The sequence below is a fragment of the Dermacentor andersoni genome, chromosome 3, assembly GCF_023375885.2.
Source record: "Dermacentor andersoni chromosome 3, qqDerAnde1_hic_scaffold, whole genome shotgun sequence".
Lineage (NCBI taxonomy): Eukaryota > Metazoa > Arthropoda > Arachnida > Ixodida > Ixodidae > Dermacentor > Dermacentor andersoni.
Window position 1 is genome coordinate 115373514 of NC_092816.1, and position 22485 is coordinate 115395998.

Consider the following 22485-nt stretch of genomic DNA (forward strand, 5'->3'; position numbering starts at 1 on the left):
TCCCAGTTTTTAAAAAAGGCGACAGCTCATTATTTCACAACTACAGACCTATTTCCATTCTGCCGTTCTTTGGGAAACTTTTAAGAAACTAATTGAAATACGGCTAACAAAATATCTTTCTAAATTTAATATACTCTCTGCATGCCGCTTCGGTTTTTGCCATAGGTATTCCACAGAGCTGGCACTTATTCATCTTACAGACCAACCAAAAAATTTATTGATGAGGGATTTCTCACCGCCTCTGTTTTCATCGATCTAATGTAAGCATTTGATAGCATTAATCATAATATCCTATTCTCTAAGCTCGAAACAATTGGCATTTGCGGTTTTGCCCTTTCGCTACTAAAAAGCAACTTATATAACCGGGTTCAAGTTGTTTGTGTTTCCAGTGCTTATTCTCGACAGTTCGCTGTCGAGAATAGGGCAAGCCGATGTTAGCATCGGTTTCACTTCACTTCACTACTTCACTTATGTTTTAGTTTATATTAACGATTTACCTATTTGTCTTTCTTCGACAAAATGCATTCTGTACGCTGATGATACCACAATATTCACTTTTCATAAAGATATCTCATGTCTTGTTAATAAACTAAACACTGACTTAGAAAACATTCTAAGGTGGTGTAATGTTAACATGTTATCTATTAATGAAACTAAGACTAAATTTGGTGTATTCTCTTCACATCAGCGAAACATAGCTTCCATTCCACCTATCAGTCTTGGTCCCCACTGCCTTCATCCAAGTTCATGTTCATCTTTCCTTGGTGTTCTACTTGATTGTAATCTGAGATATCACAATCATATTGCTCACATAAAAAAGAAGATAGCTTACGGTATACGCATCTTAATTAAAGCACGCCCCTACTTCACACGTACCACATTGCTCTCACTTTACCACTCTTTCGTCCACTCTCACATCACTTATGGTATAATATGTTGGGGAAACACTTATAATACTCATATTGCGTCTTTACAGACAGTTCAGAACTGAGCCATCAGAATAATTACCTATAGTTCATGCTTTTCTAATGCCACTTCCTTACTACACGAGAATAACATCCTTACAATTTCTGGGCTCACTAAATACAACCTAGGTATTTTTTTCTACAGATTTCTACAAAATGAGTTACCATCAACCACATTGTCACCATCTAACCTAACAACTCGTAGTACCACCAGATTCACGTTGAATAACAATTTTCTTTTGCCACAAATCCACACTAACTACGGTAAACAAACTGTGGAATTCACTTCCATGTCAGTATGAAACACTCTTCCTCTCATTATGAAAAATACAAAATCATTACACCAATTCAAAAGGGAACTAAAAATGCATTTATTATTGACAAACTGATGAGAAAACTTACTGTAACCATTTTTTGCTTTTTTGTTTGTTTTTGTTCTTGTAACTAAACTACTGGTATTTTTTCCCGTACAAGTCTTTATGTTACTATGAGATAAGCTAAACCTTGTTATTATTTGTAATGAGTTCTGTATTTTGCTCTGTTACACGTTCATTTCCTGTTGCTTGTATAATACCTTATTATATGCAACTGTTGCTTTGAGATGTCAATTATCATAACTATTCTTGTACAGGCGGTCCCGATACAGTCTCTGACTATGGGACCTCCTCGTGGATACTAAATGCTTGTAATTTGACCGAACTTCTGGCAATAAATTCTGATTCTAATTTCTTGTGAGCCACAATCTGAGCTCCAATCTGATTCCTGTTTTGCGTGATGCACAGGAGAGGCCTCGTTAGGCCGAATTTAACTTTTCATCTTCAGGACCGTCGTCGTTCTCTTCTTCACCTCATCGTAACAATATTTAAGAGGAAAAATTGCTTTCTGACTTTGCTTGCCATTCTACAAATTAGAGGAGCTCCAGTAATGGTAAAAAGAGACTAACACTTCCAGTTTTTCATTTCTTGGGCAAGCACTACAAAGACAGGTCTTTGACATATGATTTTTATTTGCACAACATTTATAAACTGCAATCTCGCATCTCAACATACTGCCATGTCACTCACCACAATTTAGAAACAGCGACACAACAAGGCTGTCGAAACTTTCAGTGTGTTTCAATGTAAAGGAAACTAATTTCGATTTATTTATTACAAGTTTATTATGAAATCCCGCATTTGCTTAGAGAGTATTGCAGGGGGGTTGTCACGTGGTTGTATTTGCGATTTCTTTTTTAAACAATTTGGCACACGGTGACACATGAAGCGATTATGATTGTTGTAAAAGAATAGTAAAAAGAGGGCACTGTCTACAATGACACAGCATATTGAAACACAGAGATACACAATCACTACATCAAAATAATAAAGACGAAAAAATTTAAAACATAAAAAAAGACGTATGGTACCGTTGTCAGATTGGGATGCATGGTGAAATATAGGCACAAACACTTGTTAATTTTGTCGTGCTCCATGACCTAGTGCATTAGATTGACCAAAACAATAGATAGTGCAAACAATTGGCCATGTAAGCCTTTCTTCACCGTCACAGTATGTGCACTGATTTTCACTTTTAAATGGCTGCTTACAATCAGCTCAACAACAAAGCATCCTGTATTGCATTATAATGCACTTTGTTTAGTGCTATCACCATTATGACAGTGCTAACACTCTGAAAGCCCTGCTGAAAGGCACCCACTCGGTTGCTCACCCTTCCAACGTTGCATGTAATAGCAGTGCACGCTGCAATGTAAAGCTGTGTTATTCCAGTCATGACATAGCAACGGCACAGCACGTAGTATCACCTTATGGTGGCCCCATAGCACAGCACGCAATATCCTGCACATTAATTCAGGATTCACGCATGCACGGCAGTGTGTGAGCCAGCAATAAAATGACAGAACTGGTTGGCAAACCAGCTGCGGTGAAAGGTGCAACCTTCAACTGGGTATAGGTGCAACCGGGAGTACTCGGCTTTTCGAAACAGCGCCACCTGTTAACTATTGGCAAATTCGCTTACGACAAGGAAGGCAGTGTCTTGCTTTTGCTCGTGAGCGGTTAGCACAATGAAAGGCGCCCCTGAGTCTTTGCAGGGATGCTGCGGTTAATTTTGCTGTCTGTTTCTGCCCGCACCTGAGGTTTCATAACGTGTAATCTTTGGTAAAGGGGAACTGTCTAATGATGCGTCCGATATGGGGGCTCTCACTTTCTTTGAAAAGCACCAATCTCGAAGCATTCTGTCGAAACCGCCGTGGTAGTTTTCAGATCACTACTGTGTTAGACAGACCAAATTATTGTTGCTATATCAACAGCAGGATGCAGAAATGCACAGACTAGCAGTGGGAAATGTACAGCATGATAGTGTCATTTGTTTCAAAACAGTGTAATCAATGCCAAACTTCCTAGCACTGGCTTTTTATATCACTCTGGACCTCGGTCTCTGGGTAAATTAAAGCATTCACCACTGAAGAAAGAATAACCCTTCTTATTACAAAAAAAAGAAAATCCATAGCGTGTGCACGGCAATGCAGTATTACCTTTGAAGAGATGGAAGAGAAAGGAACATAGATAGCCAATTATACTGATGCGTTTCTTCCTACATCCCCAGATTAAAAAGACGCGGTTTGCATTGAAACATGCTGTTTGGTTCAGTTTATAACACTTCTATGTGAACCTTCACACTGGCTCACGCTGTACATTAAAAGCGCTGCACTTAATGATTTTCCCTCGACATGCCGAGATGGGCAGCTTTGAAAGGTGTCTTACTCCACAGAAAGGGGAGTACGACAGGTATGAAGGTGAAGTACCTGTTGTTTTGCAGCTGAAACACTAGCGGCATGTAGCTTACAGTTCCTGAAGCTCCTAGTAATCGCTTACTCTCTCTGGTGGACACGTCTGTTCATCCAGACACATATCCCACCGCACTGCATACCAACTATTGAACCCTGCCTAGGTAACGAATCCCTTCAACCTATGCACAATTACTGTGGTGATGGCAATATGTGGTGCTGCTCGGTCTCCATGTCAGCTGCACGTGGACTTGGGCGTGCAAAGGCCGCGTTGCTCTCGCCACATCAAATTTGTGCCACCAGTAGGTGCAGATGGAGATGAAAAAAAAAGAAATGTTTGCTGCTTCGCTACATCACATTCGCAGCAGCCCATCAAACGCTGTTTGATGCGCGCCGTACATTTGGAGTTTCCATCAAAAGCGTGGAATGCCTCCTCTGGCCGCGTAAATCTGCCCGAGTACGAGATAAGGCGCGTTATAGCTTTGTGCCTGGCCAACTTGATTGATCAGCCAGGACTGATAGCTTGTCTAAAGTCCTCGAGGTGGTGGGATTTGTGCCTTGAGTGCATTTAGTGTATCCAGAGCAGCTCGTGCCTTTAGATTCACTCTATTCCTTCCTACCTCTGTCACCTTTCCTTATTTTCTTCTCCTTTCCCCACATTACTGAGTGATGTTCAGGTGTCAGCCGTGCGCTAGACAGGTTCAGGGCCAACAGCAGATTTTCCTTTCCTGGGTCAATAGATCTCACTCTCTCTCTCCTAGAGTTCCGTAAATATTTAAAGAATTTAAAGATACCACCATTCTCTTTCCCTATGCTTCTTGTTTCGAAGCACACACTGTCTGGCATTGCTTAGCTTTTCATACAAAGGTTCGAGCCTGGCTATAGTCACTAATTTTGGTCTTTTTCACCGACCAGCCGCCCACCGCAAAAGAGAATGTGGAAAGTTGTAAGAGAGGCAGGAACACTTTTATAGAGCGTAGACACATTATGGTATAGATGCTCCAGTACGAGTGCTGGTGTATAGGCTGGCGACAGCTTTTCACTAAATCTGCACAAGCCCACTTCCAGGGAAAGTCGGAGCTGTTCACAATTAAGCTGTGTTGTCTGGCACGACATGAGTGATGAAACATCGAATTCCCAGCAGTCTGGTGGCATCAATGCATCCTTGAGGCTTTTCTGTGGTAGCATAAAACTTGGGATAGTAGTTGGTGAACATTCATCTTGGACAAACAGCATCAAAGCAGATGGCGACTGTACCTTACTGAGTACTCATCTGCTTTGATGCTGTTTGTCCAGCACGAGCGAGACTTCTGTGCGTCGGGAATAACATTATCGCAGCAGTCTTGGCATGTTGACCACGCATGCCGAGATCTGTGATGGCCACGCCAACGCGCTATCGGCGTGCTGCAATGCAACTTTGTGTGCGGTGACCCCTGGCGGCTGCCGCGTCATCCTCGAAGCTCTGGTGACAGTGCCAGCAGAAGAGGCGCCGGCATGCCCAGCAGGCGTCCACCTTGCTAGCGCTGTGGCGTTCCAGGCAGGTCTTGCAGGAGGGGCATGCCAGGTGCTTGCCGGGGTCCTTGTCCAGCCATGGCTGCTGCGAGGTGAGGGAGGAAGGGGGGGGGGGTGGAAACAGATTTTGTAGCGATCTTAAGAAGTGCTATTGAGGAGGCGCAGGCGTTTGGTACGTTGGAATGGTTTCAACTGTGCTCCAACTTGAAGTAATGTGGAGCCTTCTCAGGACTGGAGCCAGAGAAACCCTGCACGAGCCTTATCTTCAGCTGCTCCCAGAGCAGTCGGAGGAGCTACGTGACTGGATCTCGGTCGCACTCCCAGCTCGAAGGTGAGAGCGCTTCCGAGTGCTCCAAGTTGGAGCATAGTGCTCTGATTGAATAGTGTGAGTGTGTTCTAAGCACTTGGTTTTGGCCATCGGAATGTAAAACCCGCTGCCGGGGTGCTCTAGATCACTTGAAAGCGACCAGCTGAACGTACCATTTGAGAGATAAATGTTTCCTGCTGGTAATCTGTCTCTTATACCTAGGTTTCTTCTCTCCTCTACTGCACCTGATAATGTTCCCCCATGCACGAAGCTCAGACCAATTGAATTTCCATCACTTGATTGTTAATATACAGCACAAATGGAGCCCGCACCTTTGAGAAACCACTGTGGTTCAAGTTTTTGTGTAGATTTAAAGAGCCATATGGTTCTTTGTTTCATGCTTAGCAGGCAACGCAGTGAAAGCTACAGAAGTACTGTGGCGATGAAGTCGTCCACACATTTTGCAGTGGTGGTGTTTTTTGATCAGCGACGCATTCTACGGAATAAGTATTTCGTACGCTACAGGTACAACTTGTGGATGTAAAATTACGTCTAGTCACATACTATTTGTGCACCTTTGCGCTGCCAGTATGCGACAAGTTCAGATTTGGTTATCATCGCAAACAGCGCACCCTGGAAACTACGTCACAGAAACGTGTCACTGCACTAATTCTGGGGTTACTAGGTTTCGATTCACACGATATTTAAGTCACACTTTGCATTTTAAATGTAATACATACTGCTGTACCGAATCACATGTCACGTATCTCTTTCTTTCATGGGTCAAACTAGTTTTTGTTTGTGAATGCGAGCATTGAGAGAAGTATCTCTAGCCTTTGTAGGATCGCCTGCCGTGCATGAACTGGAGTATAGGCCTTGGCACTCAGTGCTTTATTCGTAGGACGGTCCTTTTTAGCCTCGAAAGAATGAAAAGCTGGGTGAGATCGGTTTGGTAACGTTAAAACAAGATGGTGCTATATTTTTCACAGGACAATAAGAAAAGGCCCAGGTGCGAGTGCTGGCTAAATGAGCACTAGCGCAAATGTATAGGCCATTAAAACAGCAGCTTACATGCCAAAATGAAAATCTCGTGTAAAATTAGGTTTATAGATGGATTCACAAATCTGTTCCTTAGCAGGATAGAAATGAACTGACTCTTCATTGACATTGCGGATGCTTTATGTCTTGCTTGAAAGTCTTGCTCAATTTTAACATTCTTGGTAAGGTGCCACATAGAAGGTAACTGGACATTTTGCATCTGGTGTTCTGCTGCGAACGCAGACGTACCTTGTCGGAAGCATCACTGTTGGGCAACATGGAGGCCCTGAAGGCTGTGCACGACATGCCATAGTGGTACAGAGAGCGGCACCTGCATATACACATCAGGGAAGCGCCCGTTTTAACTGAAAGAAGCGGTGTTTTTCGTTGGCGCGAAAAGCACTTGCATCAATCTCTCTCTGTGAGGCTCATCTTAGAATAGCGTGGAGAACAAATCCATTAGACACTGGTGAATAAGTGCGATCTGACGGAAGAGATGTGCATGTGGATGAAGCACCATAGTAGTGCCATGTCATGCTAGTTATGTAGGGCTTTATGATTCGTAAGCAACTGAGGCTATGACCCACGGATCGCAGGGCACTGTTTTCTGGCATGTGCCTGTATCAGTCGCAGTAGTGTTAATTGTCAAAGACACTTACACCCGCCTGGACACCATGGGTGTGAAAGAAAAGGTTTTGTTTATGGATTGTTGGTGCGACGAATGCAAATCTACACATATTCTCCATTGCCTTTCAAAATATTAAGCTGAAGAAGAGATCACGTTATGTAAAAGGTGGGCAGTTTCAGCTGTTCCAACTAACGCACTGGAATGTAAAGGCATTGTTTCATGCATGTTGAAGGAAAGCATTCTGAGCATTCTCAAAAACACAATTGGGAGCAATGTGTGACATCACATTCTGCAAGTTTATTGTAAGGGCTCATCCCAATGCAGTTTGTTAATTGCTATCAGGCATCCAGAGCTACAAGGTGCAATGCAAAAGACTAATGTAGAGCTGAGCTCACCTAAAGACTTTGATTATTCATTCATCGTGCAAGGATCTGTCGTAAAACAATATGAAAGAATTTACACATAAGAGTTAAACAAGTGCTACTGCTGAATTTCAGGACAGAAGTAGGGTGGTTAGTTTTGGAAGGAATGATGCAAGACCTATGTTACATGTAATTAAAGATAAATAATGAAGGTTAGAATGCTTTTGCAAAGGAATATTTTGCAAACATCTTTCAAACAGTAATCACTTCGTTTATTCATCGGCATGTGTGTTGGCATGTGAGACATGCACTTGAAGTGATGATGCTGGGTTTCACATTGGTCAATACAAAAACTATTTCTCTAGCTGCGTATGTTTTAAAGACATTGTCAATCTTGCTCAATTTGAATTTCTTAAAAGCAAAGTTGTTGCTTGGGTTCAAGTTTTCAATAAATTTTTGTTGATAAACACCGGTTACAATTGTGACTGGTGCTAAATTACATGGAGGCCAAGCGCACCCGCAACAGTGTCAACTATGGATTGCCTCATCATTACCTTTGATGGCAGACATACAGATTATAGCTCAACCTATTTCTAGCATATTGTTAACAATTTTTTAACGTATTTCCAGAGGTAGCTATTAAACAGCCATGTGCAGGCAGTCACACATTCTTTTTTTTGCAGGGACAATTTTAAATAGATATGTAAGAAATGTGAGATATAAAAAATTGTTTCAGTGCTAACCATAATTTCATATTGTGCAATATTTTAGCCGGGAGAATTGCAGATTAAATGCATGGCATGACCAAATAGGCCTTAAACTTGTTCACCGTTGCATGGTATACTGCCAGGTTGCAATAGTCATCGCCATTTGGCAAAAATCCAAGCTCCTGTAGTATGGAAGGAAAATCAGTGCAGATTAAAAATTCTTGCTGGTTCCGATTGCAAGCACAGTGGCATCATCCCTATGGCACTCTATAAAGACATGTGGTATAGGCCACGATACATCATAGGTATATCCAAGCGAGACAAAAGTTTAAAGGAAGGTTAAAACTTGAAAGGACAAGGAATAATCAAACAAGAAATGTCACTCTAAGCCACTTTTTTGACAAGGGGACTTGCTTTATAACATGACAAAGAGATACAACATATAATAAACTGACTAGCTGTGGGACTATTACCATTGAAGCAGCGCCTGCACAGAAAACTTGTGCATCTTGCAAAGAATTAAAGGTCATTGTGATGGAGGAAAAAGCGCAGGAAGATGTGAGAAAGAGTTCACTTGCCTATGTACAGTCACTGTCAAAAGTATACAGACTACGTTGTCTGCTACTGCTATGCTCACTACAGGCCGTTTAAAGGAGTTCCTGCTGTATGTCAAAAGTTCTAACGCCCAGGGGGATAAAAAGAACTCTTGCACAAACCATCCAGAAGTCTTAAATATCAGGAGTGCCACGATAACCAGAGCACACAGCCAATGATATATACAGTCGCCGACCGATCTTCCGGACTCCAAAAATTCGGACATGCCCGATTATTCGGTCAGCTTCGCAGCACCGCCGTTCTCCCCATAGACCATAATGTATAACAACTGCCGAAAGTTCGGACACCTTGCAACCTCTCGTCTGATTTTTCGGACACTCCTTGAGCCAACTCGATCGAGGGCATCATGCACCGACTCTGACCGGCGCATAGTTCCACTTGCTGAACGCCATTTCTGTTTTGAACAGAGCCTCCTTGCTGCCCCACGAAGTGGCGCTACTGGAACTCCCCGCTCATCATCATCATTTCTGCCTGGTTCGATAGAGTGGCCGTACAGCAGTTCCGGTTTCAGCTTAGTAAGCCATGTCAAGACAATCCAGCACCTGATTTGTTTCTTTCGCGCACGACGCTGCGAGCAGGCCGCGTTTTTCGTTTGTGCTACTGGTGTCGGCACGGTGGTGTTTGCTTTGTGTGCTGTGTCGAGGTTTCGGTGTTCCAACGCGGCGTACAGAAACATCGCGTCGAGTGTCTAATGGCGCCGACAGTGCCCGCGCAGACTGCGCTGGGGAATGCCGGCAAGCGGGTGCCGAGAGGCCTAAGATTTGTCGCCTTCCGATGTGCTCCCTACTGACGCGGAAAATGTTCTGCCGAGACCTGCGCAGTGGTTGCATTGCGATTCCGGACACCGTCTCATTTGACAGTTTCACAGGTGCTGACACTGCTGTACTGACATGCGCAGAACTCGACGACGGCGAGATCATTCGTCAGGTTTCCGCTGCACCGCCGGACGATGACTCCGAGTCGGAAGATGACGCACCATGTGCTACGCTGCCGTCGCATGCGGAGCGTGCACAAGCAGTGACTGTGCTTTCAGCCGCCTATAGTGACCGTGCGACCCTCTCCGAGATTCAGGCTTATCTGATTGTGCGTAAACGGAACAGCGTGCAACGGCGCACACACGATTTCTTCAAGCCTAATGCCGAGCCCGAATAAGTGCGTGGAAATAAAGGATTTCATTTTTTTTTTTCTTAATCTGCTTTTTCGGACACCTGTTTATTCGGACATTTCCGCAGTCCCCGTGAGGTCCGAATAAACGGTCGGCGACTGTATACACATACATATATATATATATATATATATATATATATATATATATATATATATATATATATATATATATATACATACATATATATATGATGAAGGTGCACAGTAGCCCATGTGCTTTTCACAGAGGCTGTACGCGCTGACAAGGCTGCCAGGTAGGTGGATGTTTAATATTGATCTATGTAAATTGCCACTAGATATGCTGCATCCTCAGACAAATCTCAGTTTATAATGGGAAAAGAATTGAAGGAAGTGATGAACCGAAGTATGGCACGATTTGTGATATCTGCCATGGCTGTGAATCTCACCCGCAAAATAAACACTTTATTTTCTCTGAAATTGCCTATCCTTGATAAGTGAAGGCAGTTTTCGCTAAAACACCCCGTGCAAAGGTGCCTAGGATAAAGTAAATGAATCAGTTGTGCAGGAATCTACAAGGCGAAGGAAAGCTTACGAAAGGGAAAACTTGTTAATCAGGACAAAGCTAGACAGGAAACGCATTCTGGCTTCTCAGAAAGAAAGCGTCACAGATGAAGAGAAATTTGTCCTGGTCGAAGGTCGAATATTTGACCAACGCAATTTCAGGGTGGTTACTTTACCATCTGAGCTAACTAGGAGGATGGCACATAGCAGCGCTAGGCTGAAGTAATTGACAACTTAAAGTAAAATTAGAGCAGCTAACTCTAGGTAGCCAGGTTAGAGGAATGAGTGGGTCACTCACCGGAAACAGACGGCGTTGGTGCATCCAGGGCAGACATGCACATCACCCAACACACGCACGCCTTGTGCTTCGGTGTCCCTGTAGGTGTCCAGGGCAAACTGGCACTCTGGTGTAGGGCAGGGGTACCACCGACCAATTGCGTCTGCTGCGACGGAGGACTCGAACGACCTACGGGCGAGGTCGCTCAGTAGTCCGTGGTCGTTCCCCGCCACATGGACGATATCCGCCATGGCCCAGGGTGATGCGCAGTCCTATAGTCAGCACAGTGCAGAGTGCGCAAAAGTGTGCGCGTGAGTTCATAAACACAATTATAGCTATCTCGCTCACAAGCAGAATTGTACTGAGCAAAATTGTGCTTAGGGATGTAATGCAGTGCTCCAGGTCTATTTCAGTTACCTAGGGTTACACTAATATGCACCTCAAAGTTGAGACTAAAAGGGGGGAGGGGTAGGAATGGAGCTGGGTAGTTGTGCAACAACCCATAGACTTTTACAGTGCAGACCAGAGTTCTTTATCATGCACCTAAATGCAAATGTGTGATTAAAACGAAGAAACAGAGCTTGGTAATAGAACAGAAAATTCAAGCAGTTGTCAGCTCTGTGAGACGACTATAGTGGTTCATAGGGTAACACTATTTCACATTACATTGTGTCCTGTTCAAATGGTATTTTGTAATTGCCTGCTGACATAAATTGTGTCTGCGTGCTGCTCCTGTGCGAAGTGGTATGCTTGCACTTGTTTTCTGTGCCCCATATGTCCTCAAGCCATTTGTTTGTAGCTTTTTGTCCGGGGCTAATTCCCTAATTGACTGGGTCGGACAAATCATTCATCCAATAAAAAAAAGGTGGGTGACAGCGCATTCACTGCAGCAGCAGCTTCTGATATCTCAATTCCTGTTGTCATGACCAGCGGCTTCTTATGATACGACTAATAAAAGCCAGGCCCTCAGTTTCCTTTCTTCTTGTTCATTACATAGTGGAGCCTCGAATCTGGCAGCACTGATGACTTCATGTAGCATGTGTGGGTTTACTGACCAGTTGCCTTCACCCAAAAAAGATCACGTACATGTGATGCCTGCAACGAAAAAAGGATGTTCCACATCTGCCACAGGTGTGGCACTGGATAACACTTCCAGGTTTAGTTCTAGTCCCGAGATGAGTTACAATAAATGATTGAGGACCTTAACAGAGAGAGTGTAAGAGTGGGGCTGAAGATTAATATGCAGAAGACAAATATAATGATCAATAGTCAGGCAAGGGAGCAGGAGTTCAGGATCGCCAGTCAGCCTCTAGAGTCTGCGAAGGAGTATGTTTAACTAGGTCAATTACTCACAGGGAACCCGGATCAGGAGAAGGAAATTTGCAGAAGAATAAAAATGGGTTGGAGCGCATATGGCAGACATTGCCAGCTCCTGACTGGAAGCTTACCATTATAAATGAAAATGAAGGTGTACAATCAGTGCATTTTACCAGTGCTGACATATGGGGCAGAAACTCGGAGACTGACAAAGAAGCTTTAGAACAAGTTAAGGACTGCGCAAGGAGCGACGGAATGAAGAATGCTAGGCATAACATTAAGAGACAGAAAAAGAGCAGTTTGGATGAGAGAGCAAACAGGTATAGCCAATATTCTAATTGACATTAAGAGAAAGAAATGGAGCTGGGCAGGTCCTGTAATGCGTAACTTAGATAACCGGTGGACCATTAGGGTTACAGAATGGGTGCCAAGAGAAGGGAAGCGCAGTCGAGGATGGCAGAAGACTAGGTGGGGCGATGAAATTGGGAAATTCGCGGGCACTAGTTGGAATCAGTTGGCGCAGGACAGGGGTAATTGCAGACTGCAAGGAGAGGCCTTCGTCCTGCATTGGACATAAAACACGCTGATAATGATGAAATAAACACAAATACCCCTAAAAGTTGATGGGAAAACGGCGCCACAGTAGCTCAATTGGTAAGAGCATCGCACACATAATGCAAGGTCGAAGTTGTGCTCCTTTTGAATTTCCTTAAGGTGCAACAATAGGAACTTTTCAGTCCTGTTGACTTCAAGCAAATGTCACTTAATTACAAACTGTAGAAAAGCCCCACACAGCTGCACGGAGAGAATAAATGCCATTACCCACCCACACCACAGTGAGCATGTTAAAAAGGAAGCACAGCCAAGAGATGAAGAAAATTGTGGACATAAGCTTGGTTCAGTGGACACAATTCAAAAGCAATTGGAGATAGTACCTGGGAGGTACCGCATTGTACTGCAGTGAACTTAATTTGATATGGTGATGACGTGTACATAGACTATAGTGTTTTTGCTCCATACCCATTCGAAATGCTGCAGTCATTACTGGAAACTTAACCTGTCAAGCCGCCGTCATTGGCAGAACGTTACAACTACTCAGCCACCATGCTTGGGGATTTGTAAGCATAATTTAGGAAGAAACCATTATAGATGCGATGCTTGCTTGCATGCACGCACAAATATGCACATACACAGACTGGTAGTTAAATGCCAGTAAAGAAGTATGATGTCTGTACATCTTAAGGGAAAGATGTGGGCGGAAAGTGTAAAACCGAAGGAATAAGAAAAAAGAAAAGAACCAAGTGGCAAGTCAAACAATGCCGAACCATGTGCAACTGAAATCTCATCAACATGTATGTCACTCAATATGTGTGAATACTCCATAGAACTAAAAGGGAAGCACACATAAATCGTAGGAGAAATGTTGGGATGTCAAGGTTATAAGAGTGAACAAAATTGACTTGCAGCTTAGGTAACAAAAAAAGGGTTTTATTTCTAATGCTGTGGAATTCTACCATGTTGCATTCTCTGCCTGCCACACAATAGAAAACGTGACAGAATTTGAGAAAATGGTGATATTTAGTTATGTAATTATTTATTTTTCATATACTTCGAGGGCCTGAAGGCATTACAGAGAGGAGTGGAGGTAACTGGTGACAGCTTCTTTGAATTTAGGAATATATGCAAAGAATCATGCCCCAAGGCTCAATTGCATCAGTTTCAGGGAGGATAAAAGGCCGTGTTGATCTTGCCATATAACACAATCAAATTAAATCATGAGGTTTAACGTCCCAAAGCAAAATATGGGCATGGGTTATCAGGGATGCCATAGTGGGTGGCAACCCTAATAATTTAAATCACCTGGGCTTCTTTAACAAGCTGTCAAAGGTAAGTACTATGCGAGTGTTTTTTTTTTACACACAACTTTCCGCAAGTCACACGGCCACTATAGGGAAAATTCTGAAACGGAAAGCAATAAATCTTGGTAGTTGTCCAGTAACAAGGCACACTTCAGAACTGCAGTAACAAAAGGTAAAGTGAACAAATTGTGCAAAAAAAGGCAATAGCTTGAACAGGATGACCATGGGGTTTATAATGCATGGGGAATGCATGGGGTTTATAAGGAAGCTGCTATAGGATTCATTTTGTCATGTTCAATCATTTACGCCATACTGAAGGGGCACTGTACAATGGTGACAGTTACCTTGCCGCTACTACATTGCAGAAAGTAAGCTTTACAGCTGTGCAACTCTCTGTCAAGTAAGCGAAGATGGTGTTGCTTATGTATAACCTGTTGCAGTGATGACAATACGTAAATATAGGAAAAGAACATGATGCTGACATTTATGTATTCCGTTGTGGTGATTATGATCATGCACGTAACATGTTAGGTGCCTATGGTGTAAAAAAGAAGTGTGATGTGTTTACGCCTATGACTGTTATATGACTCACTGTTATGTATCTATAACTTCACATGTATGCTCAGTTCAATGTTGGATCTGTGGGTGAACCAATTAAATGGCACAAAACAGTGAACCACAGAACAACATAACCCTGTGTTTGCGAGAGAAACCCTCTTTATTTCTGAACTCTGTAGGAATCTTACATAGCAAAGCATGTATATGATTACCTGAATGACATATATAGTGATAAGTATACATAGCATAAAGCTTGTGCAGCAATCACATAAGTGCACCAGTATGGCATCCTTATACAAGGGTGTCCCAGCTAACTTCAGCTAGAGTTCAAAAATATGCAAATGCCACGTAATTGGACAGAACAAAGATAATGTTGTTTGCCATTGCTTGAAGATACTCAAACTATTTTTTTCATTCCACCTAATTAGATAATTAGTCTTAATTATTTAATCAAATCCTCAAGTATTATAATTGGGCGAAAAGTGTCAATGAGAAAATTGTAGAGCGACAGAAAATACTCCCGATACAGCTTCCTGTTCCTCAATATATGCTGTATAAAAGTGTTTTTCCGAGAGTGAAAGAAGCCCGCAAATACACACAAATTGCCTTGAGTGGCCAAATGCACGGCAATTTTGCGTGCATTTGAGGGCTTCTTTCATGCTCAGAAAAAAAGTGTTATGTAGCACATATTGAACAACCAAAAGCTATATCAGGAGTTTTTCACGTCGCTCTACAACGCTCTCATTGCCACTTTTCATCTAATTATAATATCTGAGAAGTTGATTAACTAATTTGGACTGATTATCCAATTAGACAGAATGAAAAAAAAATTTTTTTGAGTACCTCCACGCAATGGCAAACATTATCTTTGTTCTGTCCAGCTACGTGGCATTTGCATAATCTTAAACTCTGGCTAAAGTTAGCTCGGACATCCTGTATATTTTCATTTCATACATAGCAGGCATGCTATGAAGGCTAGAGAGACTTTTCTCACTGCTCGCATTTGCGATGAAGAAATAGTGCATCATATATGGTAGGAAAATTTAGAGGTATGCTTCACGTAATTATATGTAACATATAACATGCAACATACATTTATGCTGTATTACATGATTATATAGGGGGTATTGCAGATCGGAACCTATTGCAACCAAATAGAGTACCATGTTTCTGTGACCATGTGGCCACAGTGCAATGCTTGCACTCCCAACCAGGACATAGTGCATCATATATGGCATGCATGAAGGTGCTACCATATAATAACGTGATTTCATGTAGCCTTGCATCCACAACTAGCAGTAGTGATATACGTAGTAGTTATTCCATAGAAAGCGTAGCAGACGAAAATAAACTTCACTGCAAGACACACAGAATGAGACTTTTATGACCACACTGCTTGAGTCATTTCCACGTTGTTGCCTGCCGAGTATGAAACGGAGCAGTTATGTGGTGCATCGTGGCTGGATGCCGTATCCATTAGATTGACTATGGAGTAGCGTGAACGACTTACCTCCTCAAAGCATGCTAGGGGCAGGGGAGCTCGTTTGAAGGCCAACAGCAGACACGACCCGCAGTGCCAGTGCCCACACAGCTCGAGACGGTGCCCGTCCACTGAAGCCTCGTCCCCTTGGGGGCGGCACGATGGCTCACGGCAAATTGGACAGTGTTCAGAACGGGAAGTGGACGCCGAGTCGGCTTCCACAAGACGTCTCGGCAGCTCACGCACCAGCTTCTCAGCCTGCATGCAAGAAATGGTGACAGATATGCAGTTTGCTTATGCATTTTCAAACTTGCCCAAAAGCAGGAACCGAAGGAAGGGCATTACTTAGAAGCAGAAAGTCTACCCAAGTGTCCTTGTCAATATTTTACCATGCTCTATAGCAAGTTGTGGTCTTCCATATGGTAGTTCTGTATTGCCTGTGTAGTCTGGAATGATTGAGATAGGGACACGGCCAGACTAACTGGCAAAGCTGAAAGGTCTTTCATTGAAAGAATTCTGCCTGTGACCATGCTAGGGCCTCTAGCTTTCTAGCTGGAAGAAATGATTGACTAATAGGATTTTATAGGCTTCAGGTTAGTTCTGACCAGTTGAGGCTATATTATATGCAACAACTGTTTGTCTTATTAGAGAACAAAGCATTTTCGCATTGCATATTCATTGCACTGCCACAACTGGGGCTGAAATGTCACCTAAGAAGTCGAACTCCACGACTTGTGTAGAGCAACATTCATACGCTCTGGTTCCTTAATTTTTGAGGACATGGATGTTGCCTCGCGTGTTTTAAATGTTCATTCCATAATCATCATCAGGTAGGGTGCCCAATACTAGGCATGCTTTGCACCTTTCCTCTTGCGACAATACTGAAAGTTCCTTGTGAAGCACAGCATGGTCGCTTTTATGCTCATGATAAGGTGGAATTCGAGGCTCGAACATTACTTTTAAGGAGTAATCTGTGCTACAGAGCCCATATAAACAAAGCTTCTGTAATATAAGAGCATAAATTTCCTCAATGTCAATTGTTTCATGGTAGCAGCTAGCGTGTCAAAAAGATGATTAACTGATTGAAGCAATGACAGCCAACAGCACTTAGGTAAGAGAAATTTTGTGAATTACACACGCATCTAAGATTCTTTCCCCAGCAAGCTCTCACTACATGCTCAGCATATAAAAAAAACTTGGCTACCATGGAGAGTAGAAGATGAAAGAAGACGTACGGGACAGGGTCTAAGAGAAATGCTGCACAAATCGAGCCCCATTTTCCTTTCTCATTCCATTCGTCCCATTCATCTATTCCATTATATAACATTACAGTGACGTTTCACTTCGTGAACGCGAGTGGCGCGCAAGCGTATGGATGCTATAGCGCACACGATGCTATCGGCCCTCGGTGCGCCTAGACGCCTACACTGTCCGCATCGCAGATCGTATTCAAGACAGCCAGGGCTCGCGCGGCCGCCATTCGCAGCAATAGCCGGAGTAGAACGCCCCATTGAAAACATGCGCTTACTATGTAAATTGCCTAGCATGGTGTCAGTGGACACTCGCTGACAAAACGCTGGCGTGAGGAATCGCGTCCGCAGCAGCGAGTGAAGTGACCTTCGTGCTGTCTATCGCTTCAACGCAAACTGAGCAGTGAGAACAAAGTGCACGCAAAGCTACGAGCCGAGCCGTCGGGCCACTTGGATTGTGCCCCCATAGCAGATCTCTTTCAAGATAAAGCCCGCGCGACCGGAGTACAGCGCCCCCATCGCTCCCTTTCCCCGGTGCCATGCGCGCGCGACGGAATACGGCGCGCTTCGTCCGCTTGCGCACGCTAGATTGAGCCGCCATCATCGGCTCACCGTCGCATGATTTCACTCGCACACACAGCGTACGGCGCGCAAGAATAATGTTATCACGAGACGAACTCGCTACGCGTGTATCGCAAAGAAAGCCTGCAGCAAATGCCAGAGGAGGTCAACCCAGCGCGCCTCCACCTACCTGCCTCCTCCGCGATATTTCGCCTCGTTTCTCCATCCCCACTTCGTTCAACGTTACCTACACCTTCCTCTAGGTGGCGTTACTTTGCCGCGCGCTCGCGCTCCTTCATACTTTCCCCGGTGCGCGATTCCCTTCACCTCCAAGCGCCTTCCTCGTTCGCTTGCTTCGCGGCTTCAGACAGACACTGCCGATTTCACTAGCTGGCCAGTTACATGTGCCCGGGACAAATACCCGACCGTTGCGGGTTGAATACATCGCTTTCTGTAGGGTTCGGCACTCGTTCACCACGGCAGCTCAAAACTCCCGCGTCCCCGCGTCGAATATACCGTGGAAAAAAATTTCTTTGTCACCTCCGCAGGTAGCTGTGCACCTGCGCTCAACCAGCGCCTGACTATCGCACTTCTCCACTGAACGGGCTCCCTCTTGCGTGTACCTGGCGGTGCAATAGGCGCGGCAGTGCGAAAGTCGCGTGGCAGTGTGAAAGATTGTATTCATTGCGCGCAAAGCCGCGCAGGCAGACGCAGCTGGGCGTGGCCTTCGAAATCTCCCCAGTGCAATCTGGGGCATAAGCCTGCGCGAGTCGCGCCACGCCGCGCGACTACGCGTGGTGCTGCTGTAGATTAGTGCATTCTCTCCTCTCTCTTTCTCTACGGCGCGCCGAGCATGCAGCCGCAGCTGGGCCTGGCCTCTGAGGTTGCATTGGCATCGGTGCAACCTGAGGCCACGAACCGGTCTAGCCAAGCTGACGCGGCGAAGTTCGCTTGACCATACAATGCACCGCTGTGTTATGTGCCATGTGTACTCGACCGCGACGAGCCAAGTTGAGAGTCGACGCGAAATGCCATCAAATTGGAAGAGAAGGATGTCGCGTCAAGTGCTAAGTGGTGTGTTCTACACGCCGAAGATTCTTTTATTGTATTATTCAAATTATTCGCATTTGTGGCTGTTTAGATATTCCTCGGGCCACAAAGCCGTCTTCTTATTTCAATTTTTACAATTGTGCACCCCGTTGGGCGCATGTATTGCATCAAATGGCAATAATTGATATAACGAAGTAATTCTGGCTCCCCCTTGAACTTCGTTATAACGAGGTTCGAGTGTGCAATGGAACAAAACCTTGCCCGATAGTGGCAATATGATAGTGACAAAATTCTGCTGATGCTCACGGGCCTTGTTAATTGGGGTGATGCAGTCACGCTCAAGGAGCTGCCGCCACGTGCCAGAGTGCCCTTTGCAGCGCCTTTTGTCCCATCAGGTTGATACGGAAAACGAAAAAGTAAAGGGCCACTACATGCGTACAAGTATCCTACTGTACACGAGCAATTCCATTCGAACTTCTCGCCTCATACAAACTGGGTTTTGGCGCAAATATAATTCGAGTATACCGGATAAATTGCATTTGCTGCAGTGTGAATTACAAGCTATTAAGAACATCAAATAAAGCGATTTTTCTAATAAATCTATTTTGCTTTAATGCGCTTTGCTGTACTAATAACTGAAATGTTCGGCTGTGACAAATGACACAAGTTGGTAGCACCGCATGGTGTGCCTTTCGTTTATGACATCATATCACTCACTCTTCCTATGGCTTCGTCCAATCCAACGACATCAACTGCCTCGAAGTTTGCGTCGAACTGTGCCGCGTCCAGTTTGCACTCCTTCACCAGCTCCCAGGGGTCATAGCCAAACTTGCCCACAAAGGATCTCAGCACACTGAAATCTTCACCGACGAGGACCAATTTCTTCCTCTTGTGCTTGCCCTACGAAGAGCCACAATATCATCCTGCGACATATCACTTCTTTAGCATGTGAAAGCACATATACCACTAAGCTGCCGTTTTCACTTTCTTACCAAAGCCTCTTGGAAGCACGCTACAATTTTGAAACACTTCTCATTAGAATAAAATTGAATACAACGTGCAAAATGTTTTAGTAAAACAAGTGAAGAGGTAGATGGTTTGGTGGTTTTGCTCGGTGCCAGTATCTGATTTTATGTAGTGCGCTCAGTTTTTTTCATTGTTTTTTACGATGTTCTGCACCAGGCATTATGTTCAAGTGGTTAGATAGGTGCGTTTCAAGCCTTCTGGAGATCAAACAGTTGACGTTATCATATTTGATGTTCCTGTAGTGAGGAGCTTTCGCGTGGTGTCTGCATGTTGTAAACTTCACAAAACTCAGTTTAAGAAATGAAAATTCTTAATATATTCTGCGCACTGTGCTTTTAATGATTTTGAAGACGCAAGAAACACGGTTAAAGTAAGTCTTCAATCAACAGAATTAAATCGGCACCTGAAAGGGCTAAGATAGTTTAAAAAAATCGTAAGAACATGGCTACACTACGAAGAATAAATGCCGTTGAAATTGTTGCTGCAAGAGTTCAATTGTTATTGTAGTCAATTTAGGTAACTCTCTATACAAAACGCTTCATTTCATTTTTGTTGTTGTACTACATGCAAGTCTGTCCTATTTCAAGTACTTTTTTTTCTTACTGCTGCAGCTGTAGGGTTGCTCGGCCTAGTCAGGAAACTCTAGCATTTAGCCGAGATTTAGCTTCAAAGCATATTCCCGTGAATCTGCCATGAAAAATTAAGAACAAAAGTAGGTGCGTGCGAATGCTACCTTTTACGAAAAGGAATTTCATAGTGACGGATGAAAAAGTTAGATTAGTAAACCGAACATCTACTTTTTGATTTCTCGAATATTCCGCATATAATTCAGCGAAAGACTCCTGATCTAATGCCTTGACGCGTGCAGCCTCTCCATGACACAAGCTCGCTGCCGGCACAAGGTCCACCCGGGTCTACAGTACCGGCCACAAGTATTCATACTAACAGAGATACTAACAGAGAATGGCTGTGGGAGCAGGTTGTGTGAAGTGAGTGAGTGAGTGAAAAAACTTTATTGCAGGTCCGGCGAGGACACGAGATCGTCGCGCACCCGGCTAGCCCCACGTCGGGACCGGAAGGTCTAGCCCACTGGCCTGGTCGCGGGCACGCCGGACAGCCAGGATTTGCTTGTCTAGAGCGGGGCTATGCAGAAGCGAGTTCCACTCCTCCTTGCTGAACTTGAAGTATGTCGACCCGCATTCCCACAGCATGTGTGCTAGAGTGGAGGTCTGCCCACAGAGCGGGCAAGCGTCGTCGCGATACACGTCGCGGGGTAGTAAAGCTCGTGTAGAACGGACAGACACAGATATGTGCTGGTCTATAAGAGTCTAAGAGAAACGGCTTGCACCCTATTCAACTTGGGGTGAGGGGTGGAAAGATCCTTCTAGACATGTAGAAGAATTTCATAACGTCGTCGCGAGTAGCGGGAGCGTCCCTGTGGCCGTAGGGGGGAGGGGAGTCGGCACTCACTACAGAGGAAGCGTGGTCGGTGAGGTCGGTTTCCTCTGTAGGGAGCGTATGGACTCGGGACGCTAAGACGAACAGCTTGCTTGGCGATGCAACCCTTCTGGAAAGTCGTAACTGCCGTTTCGGGATCGCTACAGATCTGGGACCCACGAATGTCTAGCAGGGCGAGAGCGATGGCGGCTTCTTCGGCGACTCCACGGTCTGAAGTGCGAATCGAGGCGCTATTGTAAATCTTGCCGCTGGTGTCAACCGCGACGATGGCAAAGGTCTTCCCATCGCTGTACTCCGTGGCGTCGACAAAGCTTGCCATGATGTGTTGTTGCTTGATCCGTTTGAGGATCGCTGCTGCTCTGGCCTTGCGTCTGCCCTCTTCGTGGACGGGTTCGACGTTTCGGGGAAAAGGGGCCACTTCGAACTTGTCTCGAATGAACCAAGGGATCGGGGTACTGACCATCGGGAATCCCGCAGGATGGTAACACAGCTCTTCGAGGATGCGTTTACCTGCCGCTGTGGTGGTCAGGCGAGTGAATTGCGCACGTTCTTGGGCTTCGGCAATCTCCTCGGCGGTGTTTTGTACCCCCAGCTTGAGGAGATCCTCGGTATGGGTCCTGATGGACAGCCCGATGCCCTCTTGACTACTTTGCGGATGAGAGCGTTGAGCTTGTCTCGCTCCGCTCTGAGCCAGTCGTGCATAGAAATCGTGTATGTGAAATGGCATAGTACGACGGCGTTGATCAGCCAGAGGAGAATGTTTTCCTTCATTCCTCGGTACCAGTTTGCGATTCTGCGAACAAGGCGGAAAGCGTCCGTCTTTGCGATGATCTTGCGGAGAGCCGTTCTGTTCCCGCCGTTGAATTCGACAAACATGCCCACAACCCGAATGACGTTGACCCTAGGTATCACCCTCCGCCACAAGTGCGAAGACTGATGCTGCTTTAGGAGACTGGTTGAGCCTGCCTCCCTTCTCATTTCTGTAAATTTAGCAGAAGGTCCGAATAGGTGGGGGGGGGGGGGCATCGAAGTCCGGTGAGG

General features: G+C 44.7%; 1 protein-coding gene across 6 annotated transcripts in view; it reads right to left on the reverse strand.

Moving 5' to 3' along the window:
* Positions 1-1951: 1951 nt before the first annotated feature.
* The window catches only part of LOC126539281 (uncharacterized), a 54583-nt gene continuing 34049 nt past the window's right edge, over positions 1952-22485 (reverse strand). For 5 of the 6 annotated variants that reach the window (XM_055074825.2, XM_055074832.2, XM_055074838.2 and 2 more), the window contains 5 exons: positions 19678-19860; positions 16130-16357; positions 10907-11157; positions 6857-6938; positions 1952-5347 (listed from right to left, as the gene is read on the reverse strand). In XM_055074825.2, coding sequence (XP_054930800.1) covers positions 5144-5347; positions 6857-6938; positions 10907-11157; positions 16130-16357; positions 19678-19860 — 948 coding nt within the window. In that variant the 3' untranslated portion in view covers positions 1952-5143. The remainder of the gene's footprint in view (positions 5348-6856; positions 6939-10906; positions 11158-16129; positions 16358-19677; positions 19861-22485) is intronic. The other variant, XM_055074842.2, reaches the window with a different exon arrangement.